The 17,228-nt window shown below is 38.1% G+C and overlaps 1 protein-coding gene across 7 annotated transcripts in view; it reads right to left on the minus strand.

Annotated features, from left to right (window-relative positions):
• Positions 1 to 16,041, minus strand: part of LOC148847581 (exocyst complex component EXO70A1-like) — a 61,374-nt gene extending 45,333 nt beyond the window's left edge. For 2 of the 7 annotated variants that reach the window (XM_088949772.1, XM_088949769.1), the window contains exons 1-5: positions 15,511 to 15,910; positions 14,916 to 15,369; positions 14,651 to 14,746; positions 4,369 to 4,574; positions 1,603 to 1,857 (exon numbers count right to left, since the gene is read on the minus strand). In XM_088949772.1, coding sequence (XP_088805898.1) covers positions 1,603 to 1,857; positions 4,369 to 4,574; positions 14,651 to 14,746; positions 14,916 to 15,074 — 716 coding nt within the window. In that variant the 5' untranslated portion in view covers positions 15,075 to 15,369; positions 15,511 to 15,910. Of the gene's footprint in view, positions 1 to 1,602; positions 1,858 to 4,368; positions 4,575 to 14,650; positions 14,747 to 14,915; positions 15,383 to 15,510 lie in introns of all 7 variants that reach the window. The other 5 variants (XM_088949771.1, XM_088949768.1, XM_088949767.1 and 2 more) reach the window with 5 other exon arrangements.
• Positions 16,042 to 17,228: the final 1,187 nt, after the last annotated feature.

The following is a 17,228-nucleotide window of genomic DNA, read 5'->3' on the forward strand; positions in this document are numbered from 1 at the left end:
GTCCCTGATTATTCGAAACTACAAGCACCATACCACCTCTTCATTTTGCAATCTGACATGTTTAGTCACTAACCCATTTCCAACTTGGTATTTGACTCCATTTTTAAAATCAAACTATGATTTTTTTTCTTTTGAATGTTTCTCCACAATGCATTTCCATAAAAGCATAGTTGTGAAGGCAACGCTTAGGTGACAAGGCGCCCATTGAGAGCCACCTGCCGAATTGACTAGCTTTTTTATGTACAAGGTGCCATGTAATGATTTTTATATTTTTTATTTCATGACATCATAATAATACAATAGACATTATTAGATTAATTATTCATTTTTTAGGTTTACAATATTTTCATAATTCATATTCTAATTTCTTTTATTATTTTCTTATTCATTTAGGTTCGACCAACAAGTAAATGGACATTGTTTTGAACTCTTGAAGATTTCAAAACATGAACCAATAAGCAAGGGAGAACTTGAAGGTTTTATTTGATCAACACACACAACTCCTTGAAAACTATGCATAAGGTTTTGTATGGGTTGTGTGGTTGTTCTTAGTTCTTTGGCATGGTGTGTCTGTGTTTTGGAGTGATTTTCACATGTAATGGTGAGGATCTGTGTTTAAGGTAGTCGGGTGTGTTGGATGTAGGATGTTTTCTTCTGGGTGATTTCTGGTCACCTTCCCTGTAATCTCTCCTTTTTTCTTTTAAGAAAATTTTATAAGAGTGAGTTGCTTCTCCTGAGTCTCACACTCTCACTCCAAATTTCTTAAATCATATTTAGCTTACAACTATTTGTCTCCATGGGTTCTCTCTCTCCAAGCTGAAACCCTAGAACCATTTTCCAAAAAGTGGTGTTAACCGTCTGCATCCACCTCACACCCAGGCCCCATGCATTTATAGGTTCACAAGCCTTTTTCAAGATCACCCAAATGGAATTTGAGGTTATGTTTCTACCCTTTCCATAGTGACTCAGCCTCACTTGGACAGATATCTAAACTTCCACGGTGTTAGTCTTTTATCAAACCCTTCCAATATTGGATGCCAAATGGTCTTACAAACACATATGGTGCCCAAAGGAAGCCTGGGTATGTCATTGGAAGATTGCTCATATTGCATCCCAGCACTTCTTCTGGTTTTATTAAAATGACAAAGCTTAAGCTTAAAAGAGTACAATATCTATATCACCATCAAGTGGTTAGATACATAGACTTCCCGTAGGAAAGGAAAACAGAAAACCATAGAGAACATAATCACAGAAGGCAACTAGGTCAAAAGAGGTTATGCCCCATACTACTATGCCATCCCCACACCTCTAGCCAGGCTAGCTAGGGAATTGGCTAATCTCTGGATCCACCTGAATGAGATTTTCACAACTTCCCATTTGAACCCAAACATATATTCCCCATCAGAAGGTATCCAAATCTCCATAGACCTTCACCAAAATCTTCCAACCCCTTCTGGTTACGATAATGTGGCATACAAAATTTCTTAATACAATATCAAGTTATGCAACATTATATCTATTTCCTTGGATATAAAAGAAAATGAGTCTACATGAAAGATGACATCCAAAGTAGTGTTCACTATCAGCACGTAGAACTTTTACCTGTAAGTTTTGATTAGCTGTTGTCGGTGACCAGCTTGAACCAACTGTTGAGCCAAGTCATGCAGCAATGGAAGAATCCTTGGCGGAATGAGTGTTGGGGGTGTATAAACAGCATTTTCTACACCTTTATTTTGTTGCTCAGGATGATTATTGGAAGAAGGGTTCATGCCATCACCCTGGTGACCAGGTGATCCTGACGATGGCCGCATCGAGTTGGGAAGGCCCTCAAAAAGACGATCAGGTTCCACAGGTTTGCTGAAAACCGAAGAAAAAAACGTATTCAAAGGGGCAAACAGTTGCATGCTAGCATGAAGGATCTTTTCCAAGTCAAAAAGATAAATCATAATACCATATGAGACCAACTCGAAATAAAACATGCTATCCAAACCATATTTTAAATCATTAAAGCATATCAAGAAATGCAAAATTGTCCATATATCCCTACAGGATGTAGAAAAAGGAGATTCATTGCAACAGTTAAATGTATAAAATTCTCTGATTCTCTCCAGCATATCAAAACAACAAATAGATAGCATAAAATTCATAAATAGTTTACTGCCAAAATTTTTCCACCTGTTATATCAATAACAAAAAGCCTTTTTGAAAAAAAAAAAAAAGTTGACCACCTGAACCCAAAAAAAAAGAAAGAAAAGGGACAACAGAGACCTAAATGAAAGGGGGAAAAAAGGAAAATATCAACCAAAACAAGGGTAAAGCAACTACAGACCACCCATGGAGACTATTCCCCCACTGAATAAGTACTTCACTCAAAACCAAAAGCTCTAACTTACCTAAAGTAAAGAAGAACCTAAGATCCATTTGATCAATTGTGTATTAATCAGGGGCAATTTGGGAATCAACTTCCATTTCTATATGTTTAAAACCCATGGCATGCATAAGCCTTACGCCCAGGAGCAAAGCCAAGGTCACAACTCCAACAGAATTCCCAGACCCAGAGCCAATAGAACTAGAAATTATAACAATGACTTCAACCCGAAGATCCCTAACTACTGCATCAAATCCTGAGAGTGACAGATTCCCATGGGAGCACCCACCAAAATCAAGCTAGGTAGCTCCATCAGAAGGGGTAACCACGTAACCTACGATAAGAACATACAATAAAAGGCCACCATCTAACCACAGAATCCAGAGAAACACTTGTTTAACTTTAGATAATCAATGGGAGAAAAGAACATAGCCAACCACAAGAACCCAACCACCACTGCTCAATAAATCAAAACCTTTTACTATCTTCACTTAAAACGAGACCAATCCATGCAGAAAACAATTTTATCTTATTATTCTTTGACTCCTCTGCCTAGGGCTGTTCATAACAAGACCCAAACCGACCAACCTGGTCCGATCCAACCCAAGTTGGCCGGTTTTTCTTCAGCACTGGTCGGTTTCGGTTTTCATGTGTGAAAACCAAAACCGAACCGAACCAACTTAGATATATATTATATATAATATATATTTCAGATATTATATATATATATATATATATATATATATATATATTTCAGTTTTAATATATATTTGTGGATATATATATACATATATTTCAGCTTTATTTCAGAAATATACATATGATATATAAAATTTCTGATATATAAAATATCAGTTTCAATCCATCACATCATTTTTAATTTCCAGGCATCCAGCCTTTGCTTTCTTAGACTTGAATCCTTTACCGTTCACACCGAGAGAATCATTCACAAAACCGACCAGGTCGGTTTTACTTAGTGTGCCTCTTAAAGCAGCTAATAGCATTGGAAATCAATTCTAACTCCCTATGCTCTTTATCCTCAATGATATCAAGCAAATAGGGCCCCTGCAATTCCATGGCAGTATCTCAATGCAGCAAAAAGTTAAGCTGAATTTTGATGGAAGTCCTTTTGGTAACTTGGGTCCGTCAGGCATAGGGGGGTCTTTGGAACACCACCAAGCCATCCTGATTCAACTGGATTTGAGGCATTTCAACCTCTTTACTTAAGGGTGATCAGTCCACTTAAATCCCTTTTTGAAGATCAAACAAAGAAGAGGAAAGAAAAAGGAAAAAATTCCTGTTTGTGTCATCCAGAAACAGAGGCTCCTATCAGATTGAGCTAAACAGCTCTGATACCATGCTTTAATTAAAAAAAGGAAATTAAGAAAAAGGTAGAAATCAACCCAGAAAATTCTTAGACCGAAGTAGAATGGAATAGAGAGAAGAATAGGAGAAGAACTAGGGATGAACAATAGAGATCGTAAATCAATTCGACCTCTAACTGCTGTCCAACCTTTAATTCACTTAATAATAAATGGCAAATTACAACTTTGATCCTACTTAAGAGATAAAAGAAATAAATAGAATAAAAAGACAAATATAACCCTGCTGACCATAAACAAAGAATAAAAAGAATTCTAACAAGAGCAATGGTGGCTATAGCTGGTCCTAATAAAGTAGCATTTCAGGGAAGAAAATATTTTCCAGAAGTGCGTGTATATATAGATCCAGTACTACATATTATATAGATTTTTATTTTTTTTATTTTTTGATCAGCAACACAGAATTGATTTCATTAAAAAAAAATCAGGCATGAGTACAACAAGAGGTCGTGAAAAAAGAAGAAAACACAGCTATAGAAAAGCTGACTCAAGCCAGATATTACAATTGAGCCCAATACAATTGAGTTCTTTCGACATATTATATAGATATACATGTATTTTTGTGCAAGGTGATCATAAATGGCACTGGAGGAGCATCTTGTATATCCAAGAACCAACCTGTAAGACGTTAAGAGATGCTTAAACTCCTCTTCCAATTTCAGAATAGCCTTTGCAAGCAAATTATTTGCATGGTTAAGAACTGCATCACTACTTTTGAAGCTTTTGTTGTTACTGAAGAAATTAACGTTACTTCTCAGTTGATCCACAGCTTCTAGGTAACTTTCTAAATCTTCATGTGGACCTCTCAGTATTTTAGCCTCTGCCTACATGTTGAAGGGATATTCACATAAGCATTCAAGAATTCAAACTGAAAATGTGATGTACTGGATTATGCCACAAGAGGTGCAACCACAGATGTTTTAGATCTTTAGGCATACTAGAATACAAGGAAGAAGATGTGCAATGAAAATACAAGGAAGAAGAAGTGAGACTGAGAATAAGTTTCTAATCCCTAATATTTATCAGAAAACTTACAAAAATTACAAGAAACTTCAAATATAGCATGTGAATGTGCAACCTTGATGCCAAACTTAAACATGTTTCTGCACAGGTTAGTCCCACTGGTTTCCAGTATATCACTCTTTGATTCATCACTGTGCAATATTCTGAGTCCTAATTACTAAACGAAATAAAATACAAAGAATCTCTGGATTAATAGGAACCATTCAATTGGCTAGAATTAATTATTTGAACAAAAATATATCTTATTCTACCATGTCCATCCAACTACTCCAACAAGATAGTGGCTATACATGGGAAAATAGCATGTTGAAAGTGAGAAACATAAGAAAAGCACAAAAGGAGGTTTGTGCCCAAACAAAGCAAAGAACAAGTTCTTTAAAATAATCTAAAAAGTAAAATACATAAAAAATGAAAAACTGAATTTTAAAAGAAATTAAATGTTTTAAAAAGCTTACTAGTTCAAATCAAAATGCAAAAGGATAACACATAAAACAAATTCAGGGTGAAAGTTAAAGCAAACAAATGTGGATCAACCAAAGTGCTTCTAGCATTCAACAATTCAAACAAATAAAACTCTCTTGCAAGGCAAGCTGAGAAATGTGTTTGGACAAAACAAGGCACAGGTTCTTGAAAAAAAAATTAAAGAATAAAAAAATAAATATTAGTGCATAAAATATGAAAACCTGATTTTCAAATGAAATTAAATGTCTTAAAAAAAGCTTATTAGCTCAAATCAAAATACAAAAGCATAGTATATAAACAAATTCAAAGTGAAAGTGAAAGCAAACAAATGTTGATTGTAGTAAAGTGATCAAAGCGCTCAACAATTCAAACATGTGAAACTGTCTCACAAGGTGAGGCAAGATGTACGCTTGGACAAAGTAAGACACTATCTTTAAAATAAATAAATGAATAAAGACATTAAAAATGAAAACCTGATTTTTAAAGAAGTTAAGTGTCTTAAAAAAACTTGCTAGCTCAAATCAAAATAAATAAGCATAACATATTAAACAAATACAAAGTGAAAGTAAAAGAAAACAAATGCAGACCGTACCAAAATGCTTCAAGCACTCAACAATTCAAACATGTGAAACTCTCAACATCCCCATATATCTACTAACTACATTACTTCAAGTTCAAGTGGATAGTGTAACGTTTGATATCTCACATTACTGATTTTAAGAAGCTGGAACCTTCACAATAATATCTCTTCAAAGATCCTTGAGGCAAGTCCAAACAAGCACATGTAGAGGTCTGAAGGTATGGCGTAGTGCTACCAACCCAAATTTTTGCGCACACAAGGGAATTGGTTCAATGAGTTTTGTTGAGATCCTATCTGGACAACTAGGGTTCAAATATTCAAAAGGTCTTTGTGTTTTGTTTCTTTTCAATGTTAATAAGACTATTACTAGTGAACAAGCACCAATAAAAGGTACTTAGAAGCTAATATACCATTACAAAGGTATAAAACACACAAGAATGTATAAAAAAGGTAACCAAAAAGCAAACTTATAAAAGGTGCATGTCTAGGCCAAGGTGAAAGGCAACCCAAGAGTGTGCCTAGGCACACCGAGAACATACTTTTTCAAAGGGCTTTTGCCTAGGTTTAAGTGAAATTCATTATAGGAATGTGCCTTGCCCATGCACCTAGGCACACCTTCTAAAAGACTTGAAACATCTCCACATCATCAAGCATGTGGTATACCTAAGCATTCAACAAGATAAAGTCACTAATTGGATAAACCAACTTGCCAAGTTGATTAACTCTTGAACTAATACCACAAACATGAGTTCATAACCTGTCTTCAAGTTAACTGCATTTCCACTCAGAAGGGGAAAAGTCAAGAAGGATGTACCTGACAAATACCTCATGTCCTTGGTGATATGATTCAACTGTAAATACTGAAAAGGAGGAGAAGAATAGTCTAATCAATCTTATCTTGCAAAGGAGTGCTTGGGTTAATTAGTGTACACCTCAAGTCACATGTCTCATAAATCTTATTATGCCATTATCAGGCTTTACTTGCTAATAGTAATACTAATAAAATTTACATTTAGTAAAGAATAAAAGGTTCAGAGGAGTGCTTGGGTTAATTAGTGTGCACCTCAAGTCACACATCCCACAAATCTTATTATGCCATTATCAGGCTTTACTTGCTAATAGTAATACTAATAAAATTTACATTTAGTAAAGAATAAAAGGTTCGTAGGAGTGCTTGGGTTAATTAGTGTGCACCTCAAGTCACACATCTCATAAATCTTATTATGCCATTATCAGGCTTTACTTGCTAATAGTAATACTAATAAAATTTACATTTAGTAAAGAATAAAAGGTGCATAGGAGTGTTTGGGTTAATTAGTGTGCACCTCAAGTCACACATCTCATAAATCTTATTATGCCATCATCAGGATTTACTTGCTAATAGTAATATAAAATTTACATCTAGTAAAGAATAAAAGGTACATTTCCTTTCACCCGAACGGAGGAAAGTTGAGTGAAGTAGAACCAATCAAAAGACAAAAGGGGAAGTATAAAAAAGATAAGGCCCTCCCTTTCTTTACCTTAAGTTTGTAACAATCATGGATTGCTAAAAAGGATCATGAAAACATTACAACTCAGAAAATCTTTATCTCAAGTTCTCAACTATCTGGGGTTAGCTACAAAACACTCAACTCAAATCACCCTTAATCACAACTATTTTGGGGTTAGCTGCATGAAAACTACACCACCATGGGCCATACAAAACCTGTTTCATCATCCCACTCTATCAGCCGTGATACACCATGTTGCTTACATAATACCCTATAGTGAGATATATTCAAGCAAATAATAAACAAGAGGGAAGTTTCAGAAAGAGAAACTAGCCTAAGGAAACATTTGATAATGAATGAATTAGCTCAACTAAACTGCTTGTTTCAGTGTTTGTCTTTTAGTGAATAAGGAATTAAGTAAGGGCAAGTTCCTTAATGGCTAAATTTGCATGTGGCTTTACCCCAAAATATTTTCTTATATGACTAACCTATGAACAATTCAGTTCAGCCAACGCAACAGTTTATCACACACCCTCTAAATTACTTCAAATTGTCTGAAATTCCAGATCTGATAAGCAATAAATTTAGTTGCTAAACTTTTCATAGTTTAAAAAAATGACATAATCAAACAAGGATGGAAAACAAGGTTTACAGATATAACTGTTGTGAGGATTATTTAATTGTTATTTTATAGTTGCTGTTAGTAGGTTGTCAGCTTAAGATGCTGTCAGTCAGTTAGTTTCTTTCTTTCTTATTAGTTTGTTTATAGGGAGTGCCACCAGGGGCATACTTGTAATCTCCCATTCCTTTTATATTAAGTTAATATAAATAACTAAACTGGCGGCAGCCAGAAATAGTTGGTTTTTTTGTCTCTCAATCATATCTTCCTCTTCTTCTCTTTCTCTCTCTCTCGTCTCTCTCTCTCCATGAATGATTACATGGTATCAGAGCCAGGCTTTGGGCTATAAAAAAATCGGTTTCTCCCATTTGAACCTGCTTCATCCTCTTTTTTTCGTTGATTTCTTGGACATGGAAGACAGAGAAACCCTAGCAGACTACTTGTGGCTCTTCCTTTGGGTTCTTCCTTGGTCGTAATATCAAGGAGACCCTAGTAGAAGAAAGGCGATGCAGAATAAGACTCCCTTTCTTATCTGTTCGATGCTGTGAAGTTAGTTTCTGGTTGTCACCTTCGTACAGGTGCTGGACAGGGTATGTGTTCTTGTTTTTTTTTTATGGCCAATGGTGTGAAGGCCTTATTTCTTGGTTTTATACCTTCGTTTGGATGCTGGATTGTAGATTGCATGGGCTGTAATCAGACTGCTAGTATACTATTCTAACGGCTGGTGTTGGACTGATTACTGGGCTGTTTTAATAACTGAACCATCACTGAGTTGATTTCAGCAGTTTTTCTTTTGTTTTTTTTTTCCACATTCCAGAAGTAAATTCCTTGAGGGTTGGTATTCTGATTGTGGCTGTTGTGTAGTTGTGTGGGATTTGGTCTGATTCAGCAGTACTATGGCAAACTATGATTCAACTTCATCAGGGGTTACACCGACCTGCAGCACAGCTGGTATGGGAAGTGAAAACATGATGTTTCCCATGCCCATTACCCCTTTAAATGGTCTAAACTACCTAGAGTGGGCTAAAAGTGTAAAACTTTATGTAACGGCAAGGGGAAAAGCTGGTTACATAAATGGAAGGGTGAAAGAACCCAAGAGTGAGACAGCTGAACATGATAGGTGGGACCAAGAAAACAGTATGGTGATGTCTTGGATCCTTGCAACCATGGAACCTGATGTAAAGAAGAACTTTATGTGGGCAGACACCGCTAGTGAGATTTGGGAACAGGCCAAAACTACGTATTTTGAGCAAAGGCATTATGCCAAGGTTTACCAGTTGCAAGCTAAATCCTCAACCTGTAAACAAGGAAATCGTAGTTTGTCTTCCTATTATTCAGCCCTTACTTCCGTATGGAAAGAATCGGATCATTATCAGGCTATAGAGTGGAAACATGATGACGATGCTAAGGCCTACAAGAAGCTGATTTCTCAGCAACGTGTGTTTGATTTCTTGTTGGGACTGAACCCTGCCTATGAACCCTTGAGAGTTCAGATCTTAGGAAACAAAGAGCTATCGTCGGTTCACGAGGTATATGCCCTTGTTCAATCGAAAGAAAGTAGGCGGAGTGTGATGGTTACAACCGAGGGGGAGCAACAAGTTGCTTTGGCTGCAATGAGTAATAACAACATGGGGAAGAAAAGTGACACCAAGAAGGCTGATGATACATGTTGGCTGTAATGAGTAATACCCACTGTCGGCGCTCACGGCATACACGTGACACATGTTGGGACATTCACGGGAAACCCAAGTGGGCAATGAAGAAACAAGAACAGGGTAAAGGGCAAGGTCAGAAGAAGATGAACACAGCACATAATGCAGCACATGTGGCAACCCAAGATACTCAGGTTGTCGGTACTACCCAGGACCACTTTACTAATTTTGACCCCAAGGAAGATATAATGAATTCCTTCAGAGGCAACTTGGAGTAATGCGGCTTCTACATTCCATGTCACTACTACCACTGGTTCCCCTTGGATCATTGACTCAGGGGCCTCTAACCACATGACCGGTAAGTCGAACTTGTTTCAGATTTATAGCCTTTTGTCAGGAAGGGATAAAGTGAGGCTTGCAGATGGATCATTCTCCTCCATTGCAGGCCAAGGATCAATATCTCTTCCCCATGGCCTTAACCTGAATTGTGTATTGCATGTCCCTCAACTTCCTATTAATTTGCTTTCAATTAGTAGTATCACAAGCTCTTTAAACTGTAGTGTAACCTTTTTTTCCTGGTTCATGTGTTTTTCAGGATCTAACTTCTGGAAGGACAATTGGTAGAGGGAGCCTAGTGGATGGTCTCTACATTCTCGACAACAAAGCTGGTCTCTCGGTGTCATCCTCAGAGTCACATAGTCAATCAAATAAGAGTCATTTTTTTGTGGCATAGTCAGTTAGGTCATGTTCCTTTTGAATTAGTAAAGTCTTTGTTTCCGGTTTTATTTAAGTCATGTTCAATGTCAGAGTTCCAGTGCCAAACGTGTCAGTTGAGCAAACAATGTAGAACAACTTTTCACTCAAATAATAAAAGATCAAGTGTTCCTTTTCATGTTGTGTATTCTAATGTATGGGGGCCTACTACTATAATCTCTGAGGGCGAATACAAGTACTTTATCACATTGATCGATGACTACTCTCGCTATACATGGGTATTCCCTATGCATAGTAGAGACAAAGTTCCAAAGATTGTGAAAGACTTCCAGATGATGGTATTTATGCAATTCCATGTTGAAATACAGATCTTCCAATCCGACAATGCAAAAGAATATTTCCATGGTGAGCTCAATGAGTTCTTTGCCTCCCACGGATCTATTCATAGGAGCTCATGCGCAAGAACACCACAACAAAATGGTGTTGCAGAAAGAAAAAACAGACACCTCCTTGAGGTAGCTCGTAGGATGATGTTACACATGAATGTTCCAAAAAGGTTTTGGATGGATGCTATACTTGCAACTGCTTATGTCATCAATCGCATGCCCTCCAAAGTGTTGAACTACATGGCCCCTCATCAGTTGTTCCCTCAGTCCCCTTTATTTTCCATTCCCATGAGAGTTTTTGGTTTTCGTGCCTTTGTCCATGATTTGTCTCCGTCTCGGGGTAAGTTAGACCCTCGGTCCATTCCTTGTATCTTTTTGGGGTATCCCTCCTCTCAAAAAGGGCATCGATGCTTTGATCCCATTAGTCATAAGTTTTTTGTGTCTATAGATGTGTCCTTCTTTGAATCTGAACCATTCTTCTCTGCTTCTCCTCAGGGGGAGAGTAGTAGTGTGGAAGAGGAGAAGCAGGTTCAGGTCCGCCAAGTCTCTCTTCCTTCTATTCCGGACCTTGCTCCCTTTCGTGTCTTCTAGCGTACACGCCGTAGAGATCAGCAATGTGATAGAGATGTGGAGCAACCAAACATTGAGCAATCGACACTGTTAGACTCACAGGAGGTAAGTCCAATCCCTGTTGCAACTACTGATACCCCTACTCCTACTGTGGATGACCTTGACATTCCTATTGCTCAAAGAAAGGGAGTCAGGCCATGCACTACCAAAACACCCCATTACCTAGTATGTCTCCTATTATCACATTTCCCCCTCATACCGAGCCTTTCTATCTGTAGTTGTTTGCATCTCTATTCCCATAAATGTTGCAGAAGCCTTAAAATGCCCCGAATGGACAGATGCCATAAAAGAGGAGATTAACGCTCTTCATAAAAATCAAACTTGGGAATTTGTGGATCTTCCAAGGGGGAAAGACCCCGTGGGGTGTAAGTGGGTGTTTACAGTTAAACACAAGGCAGACGGGACAGTTGAAAGGTACAAAGCAAGATTAGTAGCCAAAGGGTACACTCAAGTGTACGGGGTTGACTATGATGAGACTTTTGCTCCATAGCTAAGATGAACTCAATTAGGGTTCTCCTGTCATTAGCTGCTAACCTTGACTGGGAATTGCATCAACTGGACATAAAGAATGCTTTTTTAAATGGTGACCTAGAGAAGGAAGTATACATGGTTCAACCCCCTGGGTTCTGTGCCAAGGGAAGTGAAAATAAGGTGTGCAAGCTGAGAAAGTCTCTTTATGGTTTAAAACAATCTCCCAGAGCTTGTTTCAGTAAGTTTCACATGGCAGTTCAGCAGGTAGGTTTGAAACAATGTCAATCTGATCATACACTCTTTGTGAAGAGATGTCAGGAACAGGTTGTTGTATTGATAATGTATGTGGATGATATCATCATTACAGGAAATTGGAGTTCAAAAATACAAAAATTGAAACAATTCCTTGCATCTAAATTTGAAGTGAAAGATTTAGGTCCCCTAAAGCATTTCCTTGGAATTGAAGTCGCCCGCTCAGAAAGGGGTATCTTCATTTCTCAAAGGAAATACACCCTTGATCTATTACAAGACATAGGCAAATTAGGTGCAAAGCAACAGATACTCCCATGGATATTGATCACAAGTTGGGTGACTATGATGGTGAACCTCTAAAAGATGTGAAAAAGTTCCAAAGGTTAGTGGGAAAGCTGATTTATTTGTCTATGACCCGTCCAGACATTGCCTATTCAGTTGGCGTTCTAAGACAATTCATGCACTCTCCTAAGAAACCATACATGGAGGCAGCAGAGAGAGTTTTTAGATACTTAAAAAAGTATCCCATAACAGGCCTACTATTCAGTAAACATAATCACCTAAAGGTGGAAAGTCTTTACAGATGCTGATTGGGCAGGTGTTGTGGATGATAGAAAGTCTACGAGTGGGTATTGCACACTTGTGGGAGGAAACCTAGTGACCTGAAAAGGCAAGAAACAAAGTGTGGTAGCAAGGTCAAGTGTTGAAGCTGAATATAGAACTATGGCACATGGGGTGGCTGAAGTCCTTTGGCTAAAAAATCTTCTAGGGGAGCTTGGAGTTGTTGTTCATAATCCTATGTTTCTTTACTGTGACAACAAGGCAGCCATAAACATCGCCAGCAACCCTGTCCTACATGAGAGGAACAAGCACATTAAGGTGGACAAACACTTCATCATAAGGAAAAAATTGGAAAAAAGGGAAATTTGCATCCCTTATGTCAACTCCAAGGAACAACTCGCTGATGTCCTCACAAAAGGGCTTCCATACTGGCGGCACAATGAGTTATGTGACAAGCTGGGCATGATAGACATATTCAGCCCAACTTGAGGGGGAGTGTTGTGAGGATTATTTAATTGTTATTTTATAGTTGTTGTTAGTGGGTTGTCAGCTTAAGATGCTGTCAGTCAGTTAGTTTCTTTCTTTCTTATTAGTTTGTTTCTAGGGAAGGCCACCAGGGGCATACTTGTAATCTCCCATTCCTTTTATATTAAGTTAATATAAATAACTAAACTGGCGGCAGTCAGAAGTAGTTGGTTTTTTTGTCTCTCAATCATATCTTCCTCTTCTTCTCTTTCTCCCTCTCGCCTCTCTCTCTCTCCATGAATGATTACAATAACCAAGCACCTGCAAAGAATAAAGAAAAAGTTCAAAAGGTCCACATAACAGTTCAAATTAGAAAATGTGGAATTGGAATCAGTAGGTCTGTTCACCAAATGTTAAAAAACTGACAAAAACGTCCCAACTCAACCCGATTTGGTCGGTTTTTAAATGGATCAGTTTGGTTTTGGGCTTTTTTATCAAGCCAATTTCGGTTTTGTTGATTGTAAAATCCAACTTATCAGCTCAGTTGTGGGTTATGACTGTGCAAACTGAGTTGAAACTGAACCAAACCGACTAGATAATGATCATACTTATAATGTTAGGCATCTCAGAAAAAATAAGCTGACCTCTTCTGTTCTTATTTACTTTTTTTGTTACTAACTGTTAACTTTTTTCAGCCAACGGCTGCTGTTTTTCCTACAGTCCCATTGTCCTAGACTCCTAAGCTCTGTCATCTCTTTCCTAGTTCTCATAAAAGTCAAAAAGGACAAAAACAAAGGTCCTATTGTTCTAGTCTTCTAGACTCCTAGTCTACCAATTGTGGTATTTGTAAAACATGACACTTTTGATAAATTTAAATGATCAAATCCACCATTGGCCATTGGGTGGATTAATCTTCTGGGCCTATTCTACCTTTATGGTGTGCCAAGTTACATTGGGTCAATTTTCTAAAGAAAAGGGATGATGAAAAGGTATGGCACTGAACAACAGTAGTTGCAACTTGCAATGGTTGCAACCACATGACACTGGATCCAAATTCTCGCCTGGCTTGTTCCCACAAATAAGGTTGATAAGAGTTAATAAATGCAAAAAGAGCATTTGGTCGGTTAACCGATGAAACTGACCAAAATAGAAAACTAATATCACAATCACTTTAGGTGTCTATCGGTGGGTTTCAATTAGATGAATTGTAAACCTGACAGTGTTGGTTCAGTTGGCATAATTAAGTAAAACCAAACCGAACTGACCCATATACAGACCTATGAATCAGATAGTACAGCTCAAATTCATCCCCCAGCCTAAAAAAGATAACTATACAATAAAAGAACAAAAACAATACAAATTACATTCACTGGAAAATTTTACATGTAGAAACAACTTCCTGGTACATATAGAGGACAGTGGTAACAGCAAAGCCAATCTAATATCAAGAAAAAAAACGCTTTCCCAAAACAAAAAGAAATGGAAATAAAATGCAAGCTGGCGATTCAATCATATTTGACAATTGGATGTTGGCTGCTTTAATTAAAATGCAAAGCAATCAGAAAGAAAACACGAATCACGATGAAGTAATAAACCTGGCGGGTAAGATCGAAATGAGACAATATAACCTCCGCCGCCTTCAAAGTTTTATCAATGTTCTCGTGCGCTCTCCGAATGGAATGTGTCCTTAGCTATAACAGGAAGACACAGAAATCAATACAAAAAACAATACAAACATCGAAATTCTGATTGGGAAACGATCTCAAGATCTTACCAGCTCCCGAAAAATGGTAACCGGGGAAGAACATATTAATCAAGCACATCAGAAAGCCCAATTTGAAACCAGAAAGGCTGACGTACCTGAGTGGGACGCATGGCCGTCTCTAGGGCAGAGAGACGATGGTCGAAGGAGCCAAGAATGGCAACCATGTTGTCCGTAAATGTCTGGCTCTTCTGGAGAGACTCCCTCATGAAGGCCGCTCTCTGGCTTAGGGTTTCCATGGCCAAAGGAACCCCCATTGCTCTCCCTCTCTCTCTTTCTGAGGGAGCCTTATTCTCTGGGTTGTAATGGTGGTGGTAGCGCCCTGCGTTTGGAGTCGATCCACTAAAATATTGCCACGTTAAAAGTGGGTAACGTTCAACCAGGAATGAAGGTTTCCTAAAAAGCCCATAATCCTTTGCTGGCTTCGAAGGATTTTATAATTTCATTCCCGACACAAACCAAAACGCTTACTTCCTCTCTTATTAACAGGCTGATCCTGGTGAAACTCCGGCTTTGTCCTTTGGAACGACGACACTACAGTGGAGCAGCAACCTGGACTAAAAATCTGGTGAACAACAACAGAAAAAACGAACAGACAAGATATGAACAAGGAAGAGAGATTCAACGGACAAAGAAAATCTGATTTGATCTTGTAACTGAAACGGAAATCTATTCTATGTACTTAAAACACACTTGTCCATGTCAGCGTCCCTCTCCATCGTCCTCAAGCAATTATCTAAAATGAGAAATTTTTGAGCTTTTGTGTCTGCATTCCCCGTCAAGAACTAAAGGAAGCGAGGGATTTAGAAGGGATGGGAGATCAGACTCGAACGCATAACCACCTTCGCCCAAGGATGGAGACTGGAGACCAAGAAGACCGATGGCAGCGGGAAACAAATGGAAAGAAGAAGAAGAAGAAGAAGAAGAAGAAGAAGAAAGAAAAAAGCGAATAAGAAGGGAGTGCTGACCGCCGGCAATGGGAAGGAGATTCGTTGGCAATGGTCCAACAATGGGAACTGATATTCAAGGTTTTTCGAAGCTGGATCGATTTTCAGGAAAGAGAAAGAATAAGAACCGAGTCTCCTTTTCTTTCAGGGAAGAAAAAGGTTTTTCCCCTTTTTATTTTACTCAAAATTGATTCGTCCCTTTTCAGGCCCAACGATCCCCCCGTTGTCCTGATCGAGTGGAAGAGGAGCAAAATGGGAATTATAGAAGAACTGAGGGGTAGTTCAGGATTTCTACTGGGTAGCCAGGGGCTAATTAGGGCTTTTGATAGAGATCAAGTTCAAGGGTCGTTTTGTTCCGTTCAGTTTGGGGAAAGGGAATCTCTTTGTGGATGTAAAGGCATTTTGGTCATTTGAGTATGGATGTACAACAGGCCACATGGGTGTCTCAGGAGATTCTCTTTGGAAGGTAGTGGTTGGAAGGAGTTGTATATACGGTGGATATCAATTTTAGAGGTGTTAAGGTGTTATAAGTTGAAAATACACGTCTAATATTTTAGCCAATCTAGAACTCCAAAAGGGAATCTATATTAGATGGGTGGTCAAATGAAGAGATTTTCCATTGAAATTTGATGAGCGGATCAATCTTATTTTCCTGGAACTAATAGCAGTGTCTGAGTAGTCTTAAGGTAAGCCATTCAATGAGATTGTGATCTTGATGGAACTATTGGCACCGTTTCATTGGTTTTAAGCCAATCAATGGGATTTTGATCTTCAAGGCCCCATCTAATCTGGATCATACAAATTGCACAAAGGGAGAGTTTATTGGCAAATAGTTTGATCTTAGGGTGACGATTAGTGGTTTTATCATTATTTGGACGATCAAGATTTCGTGGAGTTGTCTGTCTTTTATCGCAATAGGAAATCTTACACTACATGATGTTAGAAATACTAATGGTCTATTTGGTTCATGGGAATAGGGGTCCAGCTGTTTGGTTGGCCACACACGGAATCCCATTCTCATTCTTCATGGAATGGCATTTCCCATTTGAGGGAAAGATCATTCACTCCCCCTCCCTTGAGAATGAAATTCTATTCCAGCATATTTGAATTCTCATTCTAATTCATGTCTAAGCTAAACAGACAATGAGAATAGATCCTTCCGATTCCAGTTCCAAAGGATTTTGATTCCGATTTCGATTCTATGTAGAAAAATGGAAGGAAAGGAAAAAAAAAGGGAAACATACAAACCTTGTATAGGTTTTCATGTCTTTCCCTACAACCAATATTAAGAATAGAAATATGTGAGTTGACGATTTGGGGGTTTTGAGAATAATGGAGTAGTCTTGAACCAATTATTTAGTTGATTCTATAGACCAATGTTTTAAAAACCCACCTAGAGGCCGAACCATTTTTGCCTCTGGGTCGTAAGTTATTGATTTGATCGGACTGGTTGAACGGTTCAGA

The sequence above is a fragment of the Nelumbo lutea genome, chromosome 6 (assembly GCF_056320005.1).
Source record: "Nelumbo lutea isolate HS-2025 chromosome 6, American lotus-T2T, whole genome shotgun sequence".
Classification (NCBI taxonomy): domain Eukaryota; kingdom Viridiplantae; phylum Streptophyta; class Magnoliopsida; order Proteales; family Nelumbonaceae; genus Nelumbo; species Nelumbo lutea.